Source organism: Stigmatopora argus, chromosome 8 (genome assembly GCF_051989625.1).
Source record: "Stigmatopora argus isolate UIUO_Sarg chromosome 8, RoL_Sarg_1.0, whole genome shotgun sequence".
NCBI lineage: Eukaryota > Metazoa > Chordata > Actinopteri > Syngnathiformes > Syngnathidae > Stigmatopora > Stigmatopora argus.
The window spans coordinates 13,390,600-13,410,640 of record NC_135394.1 but is presented as its reverse complement, the minus strand read 5'-3'; the positions used below and the strand labels follow the sequence as shown (position 1 = coordinate 13,410,640).

Genomic DNA, 20,041 nt, shown 5'->3' with positions numbered 1-20,041 from the left:
TTTTGGTGTGTATAGATGTTAACATGCTTTTCAACTTTATTTTTACTAATATTTATTTTTATTTAAGTAAAACCAAACACTTTGTTACCCAAACATTTACAAGGGTTCTCCCTTTATATTTGTCAATGTAATAAATTGCCGAAAATGTCTGCAATATTTCACCCTATTTTCTATCTTATTTTTAAACGCGTACATTTAATCATATTTAAATCCATTGTGTTTTCACGTTTTTTTACATTTTACACATACTGAGAGGTGTGTAGTAATATTTCTGAATTCCAAGTTTGTAGTCAACGTTAACTCTTTCACTGACAACCATTGACAATAACAATCCACAGCCAGTCCTCCCACTTCGAGCGGATTGGACGACTATCATCAATAATGGCAGTAAATGAGTTACGAGGCTGCCAATGACGGTGTGGTCCAATATGGGGGGTGGGGTCTGTACTGTATACTACGTCCAGTTTTATTACACAGTTTGATATGTGGCATCCCAGGTGAAACTAACCAAATTAACGAATGCCCGGTTCAATTTCCTTATGTCAGTGAGCAAAGGAGCCCCCCAGGCCTTTTGAATGTTATCCATTACACCTGCACTTATTCTTTTATTACATTATATAAGTCTTGCTGCAGGAGAAACATCCTTTCAAAAAAAATCAGCACTAAATGTTACCATATTTGAACGACCACGGAGCCGTAAAATGAAAATGAACTAAAAAAAACATTTAAAAAAATATGGATTCCGTTAAAGGGACGGAGGACAGATTTTAGACGTGATAACATCTGGCAGTAAAGGTGCCCGGGAGTGGCGAATAAAAGATGAAAGATCGAAATAAGGGAAGTAATGGACGAAAAGAAGCGAGTACAGTAGAGGGAAGATGGGAGCGAGGTTGTGGAAGGGACACTCCCGTACACACACAACGTACACCCGCGTAATGCGGCGGGCTTGCGCTTGGGGGAACCCCTTGGGGTCCAAATGAACTCTTCCCCCATCTTGTGCCACATCTGGATGCCACTCGTCAAGAAAATCCACGCCAGGGAAAGGCCAGTGGGCAGGTTGACAACTTTCTGATAAAGACGCTTGATTAGCTATGCACAATTGAATTCATCCATCAATTCTCTGGCTAGCTTGGATCGCTAGTTAGCATTGGGGAATGGATAATAATTGTCAGGTTTTGTTGGGGTGGGTGGATGGTTGTGTTTTGTATGTGTTTGTCTATTTTGGCTAACATTCCCTTGTGTGAGCTAGGTGTTTGTGATGGGCATCAGCCCCTGTCTGTGTATTTAAACCCGTGTTTTTGTGCGGCCGTGTGGGAGTGTTGTTTTCTATTTCCCGTAAGTAATGTTTGCAGGTTCGTCGGTGTGGGTCTCCCCTGTTTAGTTTTTTTGTTTGTTTATTTTGACCCAGTTCTTATTATTTTGTAGAGTTATTTCATTAAAATTGTAAGTTGTGCACCAGCACTTCCTGCTCTTGGGTTGCAGTTTGCTTCACAACTGAAGGCAATCGTCACAATAATCCTAAATTGCGGGTTTGAATCCTACTTTATTAATTGTGTTGATCAAACAGGACTCATCCATTTATTTTCTATGGTGCTTTTTTTTAATGAAAGTGTGACTTATAGTCCAGAAAATACGGCACCTGTTAATGTAAAATATTAACAATTTTTGGATAACTATAACTTAAAAGTAATACAGTGTAACAAGCTGTTGGCTGTCAAAATGAAACAAAATAACAGACATAAATAAGTCTTGAAACTATGAAATAAGTGTGACTCATATTCCAGAAAATACGCTAACATAAAACACTGTACGTATTTGATTTTTTTTTTAAACTACAAATGTAAATATAGAATACAGATATCGGTTTTGATGATGTTTTTTTCAATTTATTTATTAAGTAAAACTTTTAACATTTAAAAATAAATCTGATTTTCCACCTTTTCTTATTTTTGGAACTATTTGTGAATATTAAACATATTCCGTACAGCAGGCGGGAATGAGTTAAATGCCTACAACCCGTATTCTCCGTGGCGCTGCCATTGCGTGTTGATTTTCCTGGCACATGTTTAGCATTTGCGTGGAAAGACGGAATTAACACGCCACTCTGATGTGGTGCGAAGCGGCAAAGTTTTACAAGGTGCCGCTCGCAAGCGACATGCAAAGCATATGTGGCGAGGAACGATGAAGGTTCCAGCCACTTTTCCTAGCTCCGTCTTCTCATTCGTGGCCAATATTTATATTCATAACAAGAGGAGATGATATAAAATAAGTGAGGCAGAGCTATAAGGCCGCTGCCTCCTGTAATAAAGTTCCAGCAGGCCGGATGGATTGCAGACATCTCCACCCGCATCATTGTTGGGATGCTTGCTTTTCCTGCATCCATCTTGTTTGTTTTTGTTTTTTTTTTAGTCTTGATTCCTCAACAAATAATATGAATGCATTTTTCTTGCAGATGTGTCTGGGTGTGAACGACTGTCATAAAAATACAGCCGAATGATGGAATTGTTTTATATTGTAGCTAGCCTAGCAGATTTGATTTGCATCCACTGATGGATAACACGTGCAATTTTATGCACATGCAGGCGAGATATTAGAGGCAAACTGAAGATTCCAAAACAAGAAAAATGCATTCAAGAATTCTTAATTATAAAAAAATTATAGCCATTATTACACTTTTGCTGTTAAGTTATACACTTGTTGTTGCTTTATTTTCACAATTGAACCTTATTTTGATTAATTACAAACATCATCCTTTGTTTATATCATGGATTACAGTAGGAGAATATTTTTCAATTGGAAAAATAATCAAAATAAATTCTAAAGAAATAAAAACAGGATATTTGCTATTCTTTTACTAAGTTATTTTTATTTTAAAATGTTTTTTAAATAAATACAATGGACAAAAAAATAGACAGTTTTTTCCCTTTACTATAAAGAAAAAAATACCTAATAAATACATGTATGTATTCATTTTTTCATTTTCCGAACTAATTTTCCTCACATTGTCGCAGAGGGTGCTGGAGCCTATCCCAGCTAACTAAGGGACACCTTTAATCACTGGCCAGCCAATCGCAAGACACGAGGACACAAAGGACAACCATTCATACCTAGTGATAATTTAGCATACTACAATTAGCCTAGCATGCATGTTTTTGGAATACGGTAGAAAACCGGAGTACCCAAAGAAAAACCACGCAAGCCTGGGCTCTATTCTGCTTCACCATTATCTGCCAACTCTCTTAGTCCAGATGGATTGGACATTTCGTCCGATCAATCCCAATGAATTATTGACTGAATATACAGATAGAAGCTCCCATACAACATGTGAGTACCCACCAAAAAGCGGCTACGACATGACGCTCCCAAAAACATGATTTCCACTTGCAGCCACGTGAACTAACCCCAAATTGTCAGGCAATCAGTGAGCAATTAAGCCAATCAGGCTCACGACCAAGCAAAAACAAACAGCTGGAACGTGAGCGATGGCGAGATGCCGCTCCATTCGGCCCCTCCTGACCCCGAACATGGCGGACCCCCATGACAAATAAGCTCCATCACACTCAGCACACTGCCTCCATCCAACTGGTCGACAAACGCGCCCATTCTCTCTCTCTCTCTCTCTCTCGGTCACCAGCTTTCATTTTTCTCCCCGCCGCCATGAGACCCCCCTTTCAGTCCGTCTGCCCGGGCAGGCGGGAGGCATCGTGGGAGTTTTAATTGCCTCGCATTTCCACGAAGCCGACTTCATGACATTACGCGCTACGGCCCACGCTGCATACTTGAAACCTGCCGCAATGTGTTGTTTTGATTTACGCACTCCACAGAAGGGGAGGGAGAAAGAATCCCAGGGCAAGTGAGGGGGGTCAAAAGGTCACATGGAGCATAAATGTCCATTGTCTGGGAGGGCGCGATTGAATCCCAAGCCTCATCCGTCCATTCGGAGAAGCCATGGTTAGGCACCGCTTCAAATGCAGCAGTCAGAATATTTAGGGCAAGAATATCATATTGGCCTGAATATAAGACTGTGTTTTTTTGCATTGAAATTAGACTAAATAAGTATGTCGGTCGTCTTATTCGGGGTCTAGAAATGATACCCGCCTGACTTCGGTGTGGGCAGGCTCAATTCCCGCTGGTGGCGGTATGATTGTTAATGTGTATGGTCGTTTGTCTCTCTACGGCTGACTGGCGACCAGTCTAAGGTGTAGTCTGCCTTTTGTTCGCCCGAAGTCAGGTGGGTTAGGCTCCAGCAACCCCTGCAACCCTTTGGACGATGCGTGGTATGGAAGATGAATGAATGAAATTATACCCGTTCGCAACGCTAGGTGGCGCCAGAGATCTTTAATGCTGAATGCTGAACACTTTGATGGTTAAAGCAGTTATTGCAATTTTGTTGTTTAATCACAGTAGATTGCTTCATTTATATTTAAAAAAACAGAAGATGTTCATTTACAAATATGATTGCATTTTAGTTTACGTATTTAAATGTGCAAATATTAAGATCTGAGAGACAGTTTATGCTTGATTTGAGTGAGGCATGATTTTTCTCTCGAATATATGGTTATAATCATTTGTTTCAGATGTACTGTCATTATTTTCAGTATGAAAATAGAATTCGGTTTTTGAGAAAACTTGAGAAAGAAGAGGTCGTCTTATATTCGGGCCAATTCGGTAGTAGAAACAACTCTATACTTATTTTAATGCTTATCTTCACAATTCTATAAAGAAGAAAGCCACAAATATGTACGTATTTGTGATTTGGAAAATACGCATCATCGTCGTTAAACGTTTTGGAAAGAGAAAGTCCTGTTGAGTCACGTTTCTCGCTTTTAGCCCACTGTAGTCCATAAAGGCATGCTTGGATAAGTTTCATATGAAAAAAAGTCATTAAACAGCTTTTGAGCACAACCCAGATTTGGAAGCAGGTAAAAAATTCCATCTCTCAAATAAAAATTTCCATCAATCAAAAAATGCTGTAAAAGATCTACACCGAAGAGTAAAAACTTGTTAAAGGATAAAAGTATTTCTTCCTTTGGGTATAACATCCAGGTGTCCCATTTCCAGAGGTCAGTTGTGACAAACTAGGATTTCTGATTTATGGTTATTATACCTGACTAGCTTTGAAGATAAATTCTACCTGTTGAGGTGACTGTGTAGTTTCCTTATAAAAAATAAATAAATATATATCATATATATATATTTTATAAGGGAACTGCACAGTCACCTCTAGAACCAGCTTTTTAATATATATATATATACATATATATATTTAAAAATAAAACATAAAAAGAAATATATATTATATATATATTTTATAAGGGAACTGCACAGTCACCTCTAAAACCAGCTTTTGAATATCTATACATATATATTTACAAATAAAACCTAATATATATATATATATATATAGGTATAAAAAAAGGTATAATAAAAAAATGAAAAAATATATATACATATATCTATTATTTTTAAATATATATATGTATATATTTTTTTTTTTATATGTATATATATATTTATATATATATATTCTTTTTATAAGGGAACTACACAGTCACCTCTAGAACCAGCTTTTGAATATATATATATATATATATATATATATATATATATATACATATATATATATATATATATATACATATATATATACATATATATATACATATATATGTATATATGTAAATATACATATATATTTAAAAATAAAATATATATATACATATATATTTAAAAATAAAATATATATATACATATATATTTAAAAATAATAGATATATGTATATATATATTTTTATTTTTTTTATTTTTTTATTTTTATAAGGGAACTACACAGTCACCTCTAGAACCAGCTTTATTTATCTATATTTTGAGAGAGGGAGATTTTTTTTTTATACTTCGACCTAATAATCGCTGCCAGACCGCCAAGTTAAAATGGATTGGACGCGTGAAAACTCAATCTTTTTTTACCCTATTGCAACCATCTGAAAATGATGTGATCATGCCCGTTTTGCCAAAAGTTCATATGGTCAACTTCTTCTATTGTTTACCGTGAGTCAACATCAAGAAGCTTCCTCCCCCCCGCCAGGCTTTTTCCTTCCTATCACATCGTTGCTCCACATGTACTCTGACCACACTTAAATGTCCCCATTCATGATTTTTCTCTTTGTTCCACCTCCTCAATGTACAATGTTTCTCAAGTTCCCAGTCGCCCTTGCACAAACGCGCTTGCCATTGATAACTGGAACTATACAGTATGTACTCTAACTTGCGCAATGGAATAAAGCCAGGCTATTTTGAAACGGAATGGCGGCTAAGACGACACAATAGGGGAAGAGAGAGAAAGCCGGAGACGTGGAGGAGCGATGGCCGCCAGGAGCCGGCGTCTCGGGACGTAAACACGAAAGCAGACGAAGCGCACCGACCGACTGACTCCCTTGGAGCATATTAACAAAATCTAATGGAAGAAGTGGCTCCGAGAGGCCGGTCTGTCCATTATCTGCAGCCAGATCGCTTTTCATTCCATCTTACGCGATATTCGCTTCTTCTCCGTCTTATTTCCCCCGGCAATGTCGGAAGGAATCACAAAATCAATCGGCTTTACGTAAAGAGGCCCCACCTGCAGGGCCCCCGGACGCACGTCCACGTCAGCGGGAAAAACGACATCCGTCCTGATTAGCGCTTGACCGGAAATCACATCAGTTCGGGAAAATTTGTTTTTTTCCAATTTATGATGATAAATGGGTTGCAAAAAAGACAGGCAGGTAGAAAAAGGACAGCTTTATTCATACAAGAAGTCATTTTCATTGATTTTGCGTGTCACCTTACAGTACACTAATACCTTGAGATACAAGTGTCCCAACATACAAGCAATTTGAGATACGAGGAAAATTCTGAGCACATTTTTGCCCTGAAATACGAGATAAATTTGAAATACGAGCATACGAGGCCGTCCCAAGTCAAGTCAAGTCCTCAAGTCTCTCTCCTGAAACATAAAATAATAGAAAAACATGAGTGTTGTACGCGTGACTGAACTAGCTCGCGAACGTAAGAATAAAACTTATTTTTAAGTGTGTATATAGTAATCTAAGTTCATTTAAGTTAGATTTTAAGTTTATGTTATGTTACAAGCGTGTTGATGTCAAGTCCCTGTACCAAATCATGAAATAATAGAAAAACATGAGAATGTTGTATGCGTGACTGAACTAGCTCGCCAATTTGAGATTAAAATTTATTTTTAAGTGTGTGCATAGTAATCTAAGTTCCTTTAAGTTAAATTTTAAGTTTGTTATGATACGAGCATGCTGATTTCAAGTCTCTCTCCTGCCCTTTCTCTCTCCGCACACACCGCCGTTAGCTGTTAGCCGTTAGCCGTTAGCCGCTAGCTGTCTCGAAGGTAAAAAAATCCATACACTACTGTACATAATGATGTCACGTTTTATTGCAGATGATAAACACTAGATAGGTATTTGTTATTTTGTGAGGCTAAGTGGTGAATTAGAACAAAAAACATATTTTTTCATTGTAATATCCTGTTTTTATGTTTTTTTCGGAAGGTGGGAACGGATTCGTTTGTATTTATTTATTTTATTTGGGAAAAATGATTAGAGATATGAGTAAATTGACATACGAGCTCGGTGCCGGAACGCATTAAGCTTGTATCTCAAGGTATTTTTTGTATTTTTATGTCCGTTATCAAAATTTGTCATTGTGGCAAGTGACCATTTGGACGTGCAATTGGTTTTGGTTTAGTTGTGTGCCGCCTCCCCTCTCATCAAGCTACACGAATTACTCATACAACAGGAAACCATGACGGCGAGCTCCATTAAGTGGGATGGAAGGACATCATATCAGCATTAATCTCCCACTTAGCCGAGCAGCCTGAGGACAGGCCGAGCCACGGAGAAGGAGAAAATGGGATTCTCAGCTCTTCCCAAGCGGACTCGGGCTTTTGACTTTTATGGCTTTCTTACTACGCCGTAAAACATGGAAAGGTCTCGTCGGGTCACGAACAAATTCACTTTGGTGTTCCCGTGAACTGTGATCAAGCAAAGGCCAGATTGCCTGGGTTTCATGCGGCAGGCAAAAAGGATCGGCCTTTTGAATTTTCCTTTCTTTTGCCTGGGTCAAGTTAGCGTTTAAAGGCCAGTAGGCAAGCGGTGAATTTGTTTTATTTTGCATCGATAAATATTAATTGGTTGTGTTGGACTGCAGATAAATTGTAGCTAAAGTTTGATGTGCCGTCAAGCAGAAATCGGCAAGCTACATCAAAATATTGTACAGACGTTGACGTTTTCGTGATACGGTGATTACACAAAAAAATACAAAGAATAACACTAACCCTAGTCACACTTGGTAAATGCAGTGAGATTTTATTGTATCAGCTATTTTTTGGTTCAATATTGAGGTGGTATTTGATGTTTTTGTGGGTGATGGAATTAATTTAAAATGGATTATTGTTCTTTCAACTAGGTAAAATTGAATTGAATGATTTTATAGTCATTATTCAAGTATAATGAGATTTAAAGCTTAGTAGTCAACATAAATAAGTGGTCACATAAATAACATGAAAAGCACATTAAAAAACTAAATGATCTGATTATTCTAGTAAATAGACCTCACGGAACGAGGAAAAACTAGTATATTCAAGATTTGACTGAATTTTGTCTTCATTGTTGCTGTTACGGTACATTAGCGTCCTCAAACGGACACTTTTGGAATTGACAGCCAGGATGGTTGAGGCTGTCCTAGATAATGCCTGACAGATAGCGGCAGTTGTTTTTGACATTTAGATCTGTAATAAATCCCTACATGAAAAATAATGTTTATGGATGAAGTATTCTACCATTTATATATCACTAATTACTGGAAATGATTTATTTGTGCCCTAAAATATATTTTAAGATAGTCGCCTGATTACAATGGTCTGATTTAGCGAGCTGTCAGACACCGAGCAGGCACACCAGGGACGGGGACGCCGAAATTTAATTCTCTTCTGTGACCCGATTGCAGTGGCCAAAATGTTCGAGGAGGCGAGCGAAGTGTTCGACAACATGTTTAAATCTTCCTTCCCCCTCACTTTTATCGTATTTATCCCCGCGGTGCTCATTTTGGTGTCACCTCTCCCGGCCGAAGCCGCACACGAGTTCACGGTATATCGCATGCAGCAGTATGACCTGCAGGGACAACCATACGGTAAGTCCCGCTAGCGTCACCTACAATCATAATGTCGTATTATAAAAACGCGGAATAAAACGCGTAACTTGTGCTAAATTCGGCCTTTCAACGACGTTTCTATTTTTTATTAGTTTCGCGTGAAAATGACGGTGTGTAGTGGGTTAGCTTGAATTAGCTCGTGGCTAATTTTCGTGCCTTGCCAATGAGGCTAGTTGCTACACCTGGTTTAAAAGGAACAGCAACTTGCATTTGTAATTAATAATTCATATAATTTTGCATGTGAGTCCGAGTCATCTTTAATTACCGGACCAGATACAAGAAAATTTATTGAAGAAAATAATTTATTTCTCCAGGCCCCAATTTGAACGAAGGCTAACCCAACATAATTCAAAAACTGTGTAGTAAAAGTTTTTTCCTGTTGCAAATCAGTTGTGTAACTCGAAATAAGGTTAAGGAAAAATTATTTTTAAAATACATTTGAATAAAAACAGTTGCTCAACCAGTGTGATGATGAATCGAGTTAAATTGCTTGTGATTTTCTAGACTTAATTGCTGTCGACAATTTAAAATATATATATAATTATTGTTTTTATGCCGATGTGATGCACCAGGTTTGATTCCAGTCTGTGTGCAAATCACGGTTCATTGCCTTGCCCAAGGGCACATCGACAGCGGGGAGTCGTGGACTGGAAAGGGTCCTAAAGTTGTGTGTGGTCTTCCTCAGGTACCAGAAACGCCATCTTGAACACAGAAGCACGTACCGTGGAGGCAGAGGTGCTAAGTCGCCGATGTATCATCATGCGACTGGCAGACTTCACCTATGACAAGTATCAGAAGGCCTTGCGTCAATCGGCGGGGGCTGTAGTCATCACCCTGCCCCAAAATATGTCAACTATGCCCCAGGACATAGTGCAGGTATCTATTTATGCATGTCGTGCCATTGCCTGATTAAACCAGGACGGGTGCGACTTTTGACCAAAACTGTGGCTGATTGCAACATATGCCGTGTGCTGTAATCCCACGATTTCACTTCCCTGTTTATTTATTTATTTAATTTCACTAGTAGTAGCAGTGTCCAAATCTGTATGGCATTGTCAAAGCCACTAAATCATTCCACAACTATCAACATGAAATTGAAAAGGCCCGATTTTAATTCCAATTTATCTTTGGTGCATGAATTTATATGGGAACTGTGCCGTTGTGTTAAAATTTAAAATTACCTTGTTGTTTGGGTTAATACAAAATGCATAAACAACACAGAAAAAGATGAAAAAAGGTTGTCTTAAATTATTCTAATTGGCTTTTAACATTGTGAAGCTAATGAGCTTTTCACAGAAGATCCTATTCAAGTGCTTTCTTAATAGCACCTAACCACACTGTTATATTTCTTTATTTTTTTTCAGTCATTGCAGGTTAGCGCAGTCAAGAATGTTGCATTAGTCATGACTAATTTATCTCTCACCTAAGAGTGTTTTTATTTTTCTCTTGAAAGCAACATTTTTCTTTTTTTTGGCCAGCAATTCATGGAACTGGAGCCCGAGATGTTGTCCACAGAGACTATCGTTCCGGTCTACTTTGCCATGGAGGATGAAGAGCTGCTTTCTATTTACACCCAAACCCTGACTTCCTCTTCCTCCCAGGGGGTCTTGTCTGCAGCTGAAGGTAGTAAACTCGCATAGAATGGAACTCCAACAATGCATTTTGGAAATAGCCCCCCCCCATTGATCCTTTCCATTCATACAGTATCTCAGAAATAGCACGTGCAATAATTTTTCTTAAGATTTTCCCCTTCAAATTAACACATTTGTACTCCCTATTAAAACCATGAATTTGGAGGTGGAAATTGTAAACCAGGGGGCGGCTTATACGAGGGAAATTGTAAAATTCAACGATTTTTAAGGCAATTTTGCGGCTAATATGTGAGAAAATACGGTATCTAAATTGCATAGTATAACTTGCACTAACCAAAGAATGCACAATGAAAGGGAAAAAATGAATTGCACTGTAGTAGGAATTGCATTTTGCACAGACCTATTTTAAAATAGGCATCCCTTACTGTAACATAGTAACAGTTTTCTGGAAAATTATAGCCTAAAAACACGACATAAGGAGTCCGAGTGGGTTAAAAAAAACAATCTTTTTTTGGCCCAGCCAATCTACAAAAAACAAACGTGACACTTATAGTCCGAAAAATACGGTATTAAACAAGCCCTGTAACTTGTTGTTTTGCAGTGTTGCTGCACACAGCCACAGCTAACGGCTTCCAGATGGTCACCAGTGGTGCTCAGAGCAAAGCCATGAGCGACTGGGCCATCACCAGTCTGGAGGTGAGTGACTCACCTGAACAAAAATAAATAAATAAAATGAAAAATTGAATCAACGTCTTCATTATCATTTCTCAGGGACGGCTGACTGGCGTCGGCGGAGAAGACTTGCCTACCATTGTGCTGGTGGCCCATTACGACTCCTTTGGAGTCGCTCCGGTACGACGACTGCCCCTTTCGGAAAGGTGAAATAGGAAAATAGGATGACGCTGTAACGCATTTGATTTGTTCCACGTGTGCAGTGGTTGTCGTACGGCGCCGACTCAAATGGAAGTGGCGTGTCTATGTTACTGGAGCTGGCCCGCCTCTTCTCCAAACTCTATACCTACAAGAGGACGCATGCAGGGTAAGTGCTCATTTAGTCTGAAGTAGCGCAATTAAGATGGTGATAAAGCACTTTAAAAAATCTAAACCCAATGTTGTGCTTTAAAATGCAAAGTGAACTAATGAATGAATACTATAATTGCTTATGATCCCCTACTGAGAAAAAAAAATCATTAAGGTTCTGTGATTCATTCATTCGTTTTCTGCACTGCTTATCCTCACAAAGGCCTGCAGGGGGTGCTGGAGCCTATTCCAGCTAACTACGGGCACCCGGTGGCCAGCCAATCGTAGGCCACAAGGAGACAAATTACAACCAATCAGAGCTAGGGCTAATTTAGAGCGTTCAACCAGCTAGCCTAGCATGCATTTTTTGGGGGATGTGAACAAAATATTTTTTTTCCACATTCTTTATAATTGATTATTTTATTTATTTATTTGTGTCCATCTTGTGTTCAGATACAACCTGCTGTTTTTCGTATCTGGCGGAGGGAAGTTCAACTACCAGGGCACCAAACGCTGGCTAGAAGACAATCTGGATCACACGGGTACTCGTCAACTCTTTGCCATCTTTTCCCTTTGTCCATCGCCGCAAACGAGTCGATAATCCAGAATCGCTCCTTCCCGCCGTCGCCTCCGCCTCCGCAGACTCGAGTCTTCTTCAGGACAACGTGGCTTTCGTGTTGTGCCTGGACACGTTGGGCAACGGAGATGCTCTGCACCTGCACGTGTCCAAACCTCCTAAAGAGGGCACTCCACAGTTTGCTCTGCTCAGAGAGCTGGAGAAGGTCAGACTTCAACACCGCCGCCGCCTTTCGTCTTTCGTCGCGAACCAGTCCACACACCCGTGTCAATATTTTCTGGCGCCAGGTGTCCGCGAGCCAATTCCCGGGCTTGAAGTTCTCTATGGTCCACAAGAAAATCAACCTGGCCGACGACATGCTGGCGTGGGAGCACGAGCGCTTCGGGATCCGCCGCCTGCCGGCGTTCACGCTGTCGCATCTGCCCTCGCACCGCCTGGCTCGGCGCGCCAGCATCATGGACGTGCGGTCAGTGTCCTCCTCCGCTCGCTCCGGAGTGGGTGAGCCCCCTGCTGGGTGGGTTCACTACTGCAAGAGAACACATTCTATCGTTTTAGTTCACAGCTTGCCTCGTCCTTCCTAGAGTTCTTTAGAAAATGCAATAATGATTGAATGACTGGTTATTTTTATTTTTTTAATCATCTAATTACAGTTTTTACAACATATTTTGGGTCATGTCGGCCATACTTTTATACCAAAAGTCAGTATTGTGGCATACGTGAGCCAAAATGGGCGTCTGGTCGTAATAGGGTTTAAGTCATGTTTTTTTTTTAAATCGTCAAAATGACACGTTTCCTGATGACAAAACATTTGTTGATTTAATTGTGTTCATGTTCTGACGTGCTTTTATTGTTTAATTTCAATGTAGTAAGTTATTAGGATTGGTTGTGGATAAAATAGGGGATTTTCTCTTAATGTGTATCACCAGGCAATGTCGCATGTCTTAACTCGGCCCCTTGTACTTGATGTGTTTTTAATCTCCCATTTTTCCACTCTTACTTTTGTTGTGTTTTGCAGGCCACACGTAGACATTGAGAAGCTGAGCAGGAACACAAAAGTTTTAGCTGAGGCTCTGGCCCGAGTTGTCTATAACCTTACAGAAAAGGTGAGGAGGTTCTGGAAATGTTTTTTTAAAATCAAAATCACTTTTTAGAACTGTTTTTAAACCTTTATTTTACTTCAGCAAAAATGACTTTTGAATTTTAGTTTGAGAGTTTCTTCTTTTTTGCCAACCTGTCAACTTGCATACCTTTTTTTTTTTCCATCGATCTCCCAGGGAGCCCCCAGCGACTTGCACATATTTACTGAACAAATGGTGAGTAGACCGCTTCTCTCCCAGTAACATCTTTTTTTTTTCGGACTATTAGTCGCACCAGCCAAAGAATAGATAATGAAGAGCAAAAAAAAACATATACAGTGGTACCTAGACATACAATCGTAATTCGTTCCGAGACTGAGATCGTATGTCGAGTTTTTCGTAACTTGAGCGAACGTTTCCCATTGAAATGAATTGAAAACAAATTAATTCGTTCCAACCCTCTGAAAAAACACCAAAAACAGGATATTGGATTGGAAAAAATGTTTTATTATTATTATCGAAATGTTCATCGTACCACGGGGTTCCACTGTATACAAGCAGCATTTTTGGGAGGGCAATTTTCTTAATTTGATCAGAAACCAAGGACAAATACGTAACATGTAGAACAACAGGCTAAATAGGCATCTGTTTCACATAACTATAGGCTAAAAAAGATGGTAAGAGAGGGGAAAAAAACAAACATAAGTTGCACTTGAGTATTATTCACAGGCTCGGTCAAACCATGAAAAAAAAGTATGACTTCTAGTCTGGAAAATACGGTAACTGCACTTTTTGTCCGAAAATGGTGTCTGGCCCAGCGTGTTTGTGTTCTGGTTGACGACGTGTCTGGCGTCCAGCAGGTACAGGAGGAGCACCTGTCCGCCATGGTGGACTGGCTCACCACGCAGCCACGAGCTGCGCAGCTGGTAGACAAGGACAGCAGCGTCGTATCCACGCTGGAGTACCACCTGGGACGCTACCTCAAGGATGTCAAAAAGCACTACGTCAAAGCAGACAAGCGGTAAACACAAGCCGCATCTGAACTCGACTTGGAAAAGCAATGTATTCATTCACATGCGGATTTTCTGAAAAATAACATAGGCACAAAAAACAAATATGGATACATACAGGATTTTTTTAATGCTAATTCATCCAGTAATGGTTGTTTTCTTACAGTAAAACAGAAAATAAGCAACAAATGGTAAATGTTAAGTTGCCGACATCTACTGGTGAAATAGTATAGCAACGCTGTAAAGTCTTGTGCGCATGCCGTACGATTCATTCATCATCTTTTTAGCTACAAATGCAGCTTATATGCGAGAAAATATGGTGCATGTCCTACTTGAGTATTAGTTGCATGCTTTGCCAAATTTTGAACATAAAAGCAAGCGACTTATACTCCAGAAAATACGGTCATTATTATGTTTTGAATATAGTCATTATAATTATCAGTGAATGCAGCGTAAAAGCAGAAATAAAAACTGGTTATCATCCTTGCATATCTTTTTCAGGGATCCCGAGTTTGTGTTCTACGACCAGCTCAAGCAGACCATGAATGCATACAGGTGAATATTTTCCAACATTAGAAGAGTTCACAACCATGATTTAAATAAAAATCAGTGGAAATCTGAGCCGTCACTGATAACTGAGTCAAAACGTAAGTTTTGGTATATCCCAAAAGAAAAAAAATAATCTACGTTATGACGTCATTTTGGGGGGGATTTAAGAAAAATGTAAGGAAAATAGCAGTTGCTTTTAACAGCATTTCCCGTGTGCGGTCGATTGGTCGCCTGGACCGCGACAACGGGCGACCAAAAGACCGGCGACAAAACAAGGTAAAACAACACGGTCTACGCATCAATAAAAGCCAACAATGGCCATGAGCAGTTTCACTGAGCCGACGTATGAGTGTAGAAGAGTGTATGTACATGCGTTGTCCCTTTAAGAAGGTACATCAGTCAGGGTCTTAACAAGTTCTCCAACAAAAAACAATAAAAGTCCGGGAAATTTGGAGCTTTTCTTTAGCCTAATAATTACTAGGGCATTAAGTATGACTAAATAGTAATTCACAGTTTGTATTTAGGGAATTTGAGCAACAATTTAAATGGTAATTATCAATAACCTTCCAGGCGACCAAAAGATCAGCGACCAATCGACCGTGTACCGCATTTTCAATGTTTTCCCTTTCACCACAAGATGAACAACAACAACAAAAATAGGAACACTGAGATTATGTAGCTTTGTGTTCAAAGGACCTTGGTTCTTTCTTCTGGTTCTTTTTACAGCTCGACCCGTCAAATAACCTCCCTTTTGTTTTGAACAGAGTCAAGCCGGCCATCTTTGATCTCCTCCTCGCCGTGTGCATCGCCGCCTACCTGGGTGCCATGTATTTGGCCGTCCAGGTAACCCTCCTTCGTCACTTTTCCTCGCTAAAAACAGTAAGTGATCCAATTTTTTTGGCTTTCCCCCCCGCCCTAGAATTTTGGCGTTTTATACAGCGTGGCACGAAGAGTCACCCAGCCCAAAATCAAGGCCCACTAAAGGCAACGGTGCGTGCGGACTAGAACAGCCACCCACAAACTCTTCTTAAGTTTCTCGTTTCCAACACTCAGGGTGCTTTTTGAAAGCTGCCCCAATCATTCCCATCATCCTCCTTGCCTTTGATGTCATTTCCTGGCCTCGCCGCCAACTTGAACACTGCATGCTGTCTCAAGTGTTTTGACACCCCCGCCTCCACCGACGCACAGTGGCCATGAAAATTTGTCTTACTGTAGTAGAGGCCCTTTTTTTCACTTTTTAAATTTTAACAAGTGCGTCCGATTCCCTCGGAGTCAAAAGTTGGAATGGATTGGACGTCTATCACCGTCGATGGCTTCGTAGCTTGATGGTTTTTCATTTGTCAGCTCATCACGTGGTTCAGTCATAGTGCGAATACTAGGAAAATGATAATGAATGAATGAAGAGGCAAAATTCCATCCCATGGAAGAGGATTAGGGCAACGAAAGACCAAAAAAATGGCCAATATTGTTAATTTTAAGTCAGAATTCAGAGAATAAAGTCCAAATTTAGGAAGTCAGAAATTGGACTTCTGAGATTAAAGTCAGAATTATAAGAATCAAAATTTAATAAATCAGAATTTTGAGAGTAAAGTCAGTTTTGGCCACTTTTTTTTCCTTCAGTGGCTCTAATTCTCTTATGTAAATTTCATAGGCGGCACATGTTTCAGATAATAATAATAATACCTGCCCAATCAGTGTTTTAGTGAGCCAATCAAATGAATGTGACGTAGTATGCGGGTAACCTTTCATGTTAAATGATGATATCCACTCCGTTTTTTTTAGTTGTCAAAATTTGAACCCTTAGAAGTGATTATCATTGTGTGTGTGTGTGTGTGTATGGCTTAATGTGTCTTTATTTTTTTCCTGACCTTTCCAATGTCAACTCTTGGAAAAGGTAAACAGCCACAAGTCCATTTTCTTGTCTAATCACGGGCTGGTGTGGAAGTAACTTGATAAATGACTCTTTGCTCGTTATCACTCGTGACCTTTTTACTGATTGTGGCTAACCCGTAAATTCACGTGTCACGGAAAATGGCCACGCGCCTTAAAGTGCTTCAGTGACTCTCGTGAAAAGAACAATAGGAAATTATTATTACTTTAAACTGTGACCCACAGGGGACTTTTTTTTTTTGTGTGTGTGTGTTATTGCATGACGTGTTCTTTCCCAAGGCTAAGCCACACTTTTGTGACGGTTAATTTATTGAACTTTTTTTTTTTCACCTCAGAAATCTTTGGGTGTGATTCAAAATAAATGACAAATTAACACATATTTAGACTGTTTTTAAATTTCCTACACTTTGTTAAGGGATTCCAAACGGTCAAGTCATCTTCCATCCTCAAAAGGGTTGCGGGGGTTGCTGGAGCGTAACCCAGCTGACTTCGGGCGAAAGGCAGACTGGTCGCCAGTCAGTCAGTCAGTCGTAGGGCTTTCAGAGAGACGGACGACCATCTACACTCACAGTCAGCGCCAGCAGCAGGATTGGAAAGCGCACCTGCCCGCATCCAAGTCAGGTGAGTGAATATCTATACCACGAGGCGTAGAACAGGGTTGTCCAATTCGGGTCCTCAATCGCCGCAATCCGTTCTGTTTTGCATCTCTCCCTCTAGCATACCTGAATCAAATGACCAAGTCATCGGCAAACCGTCCACAAGCTTGATTGTGATCAGGTGTGTTGGTGGCTGTCAAAGACTGGAGTTGACCACCTCTGATGAATGGTAAGGCTTTTACTTCAAAAAATGACCATGTATAGTACTGCTATTTTTAAATGCCCATGTATAACAGGGATTCTTTTCTTCAAAACGAGCCTAATTGTAAAATTATTGTGCAGGTTATTCTTGTATTGTTTTGGTCACCTCTAAGTTGAAAAGTGACTACTTGGAGGATGTGGGATTCGATCCGACTACCTCTTGCATGGTAAGTGACCGTTTTACCTGTTGAGCTAAGACTATGTATATATAGTCAGGCTTTTTTCTTTAAAAATGACCATGTATATTAAGGGTTTTTATTAAAAAATGACCATGTATAGTAAGGCTTTTTTATTTAAAAAAAACGACCATGTACAGTAAAGCGTTTTTCTTAAAAGACGACGTAGTATAGTAAGGCTTTTTTTCTTAAAAAATGACATAGTATTGTAAGGCTTTTTTTCTTAAAAAAAACGACATAGTATTGTAAGGCTTTTTTTCGTAAAAAACGACATAGTATAGTAAGGCTTTTTTCTTAAAAAACAACATAGTATAGGCTTTTTTCTTTAAAGACGACATAGTATAGTAAGGCTTATTTTCTTTAAAAACGACACAGTATAGTAAGGCTTTTTTGTCTTTAAAAACGACATAGTATAGTAAGGCTTTTTATTTACAAAAAAGACCATGTATAGTAAGGCTTTTTTCTTAAAAAATGACCATGTATAGTAAGGCTTTTTTGTTTAAAAAAGACCATGTATAGTAAGGCTTTTTTTCTTAAAAAAACGACATAGTATAGTAAGGCTTTTTTTTCCTAAAAAAACGACATAGTATAGTATGGCTTTTTCCCCCTAAAAAAACGACATAGTATAGCATGGCTTTTTTTCTTGAAAAACGACATAGTAGAGGAAGGCTTTTTCCCTAAAAACCGACATAGCATAGTATGGTTTTCCCCCTAAAAAACGACATAATATAGTATGGCTTTTTTCCTTTAAAAAACGACATAGTATAGGAAGGCTTTTTTTCCTAAAAAAACGACATAGTATAGCATGGCTTTTTTTCTTGAAAAACGACATAGTAGAGGAAGCCTTTTTTTCTTAAAAAACATTTCAGAAGACACTGTGGTCCAGTGGCAAGAACAATGGGTTGAAATTGAAGTTGGACACAAGTTCAAATCTGGAGTGAGTTCAAGTCCACTCTTTGCAAATCTCAAATTGTTTATTGAGGTGATGAATATGATAAATATAACTTCCAATCATCTCATTTCAGAAGTCACTGTGGTCCAGTGGCAAAGACAATGGGTCAGACAGACCTCAAGTTAGTGGATTTGACTGCCATGTGGGAGATGGGGTTCGAATCCCGCTCTCGTTTGACTAATCACTACACTAGTAGTTCAGTAAATGGGTAATCCTTTTTTCATTAAAATAAAGACTTAGTCATTTTTTTCAGCAAAACAATTATGTTCCGGTCAGCCTTCGGCTGACCGGAAGACAGTTTGGGGGGGGGGGGGGGTTCCTGGTGGTGTTCGACAGTCGGCCTTCGGCCGACTGCCGACACCATACAGTCGTTGACTGGCGACACCGGGACGTGAACCCTCGACACCCACGTCGCAGGCAGGTGACTTACCCACTACACCACGAGGCGGCCCGCCTATACATGATTGGAAGTTATATTTATCCTTTTCATTACCAAATAAACAATTTGAGAATTGCAAAGAGTGGACTTGAACTCACTCCTGATTTGAACTTGTGTCCACCTTAAATTTTGACCCATTGTCTTTGCCAGTGGACCACAGTGACTTCTGAAATGATGTGATTGGAAGTTATATTCATCCTTTTCATTACCTCAATAAACAATTTGAGAATTGCAAAGAGGGGAATTGAACTCACTCCTGATTTGAACTTGAGTCCACCTGAAGTTCTGACCCATTGTCTTTGCCAGTGGACCACAGTGACTTCTGAAATGAAGTGATTGGAAGTTATATCTATCCTTTTCATTACCTCAATAAACAATTTGAGAATTGCAAAGAGTGGAATTGAACTCACTCCTGATTTGAACTTGAGTCCACCAGAAGTTCTGACCGTTTGTCTTTGCCGCTGGACCACAGTGACTTCTGAAATGAAGTGATTGGAAGTTATATCTATCCTTTTCATTTCCTCAATAAACAATTTGAGAATTGCAAAGAGTGGGATTCGATCCGACTACCTCTTGCATGGTAAGCGACCGTCTTACCTGTTGAGCTACGATCGCACCCACCATCCTACTTTGTCTCGGACTGATGTTAAACATGTCTATTTCAGCTGCAAAGTGACAAGTTGAAGGATG

General features: G+C 39.4%; 1 protein-coding gene across 5 annotated transcripts; it reads left to right on the top strand.

Annotated features, from left to right (window-relative positions):
* Positions 1-8,721: 8,721 nt before the first annotated feature.
* On the top strand, positions 8,722-17,306 carry ncln (nicalin). Of its 5 annotated transcripts, XM_077606753.1 has the most exons (16): positions 8,722-9,192; positions 9,899-10,089; positions 10,692-10,836; positions 11,407-11,501; positions 11,577-11,657; positions 11,741-11,844; positions 12,279-12,367; positions 12,468-12,607; positions 12,690-12,916; positions 13,418-13,505; positions 13,677-13,715; positions 14,336-14,499; positions 14,990-15,043; positions 15,802-15,880; positions 15,957-16,027; positions 16,091-17,306. In XM_077606753.1, the coding sequence occupies exons 1-15, from the start codon at positions 9,018-9,020 to the stop codon at positions 16,017-16,019; spliced, it is 1,734 nt and encodes a 577-aa protein (XP_077462879.1). In that variant the 5' UTR covers positions 8,722-9,017; the 3' UTR covers positions 16,020-16,027; positions 16,091-17,306. The 5 variants fall into 5 exon arrangements, with proteins under 5 accessions (XP_077462879.1, XP_077462883.1, XP_077462882.1 ...); XM_077606757.1 differs by having other exon boundaries at positions 12,690-12,868; positions 14,339-14,499; positions 15,957-17,306; XM_077606756.1 differs by having other exon boundaries at positions 12,690-12,868; positions 15,957-17,306.
* The last annotated feature ends 2,735 nt before the right edge of the window (positions 17,307-20,041 follow it).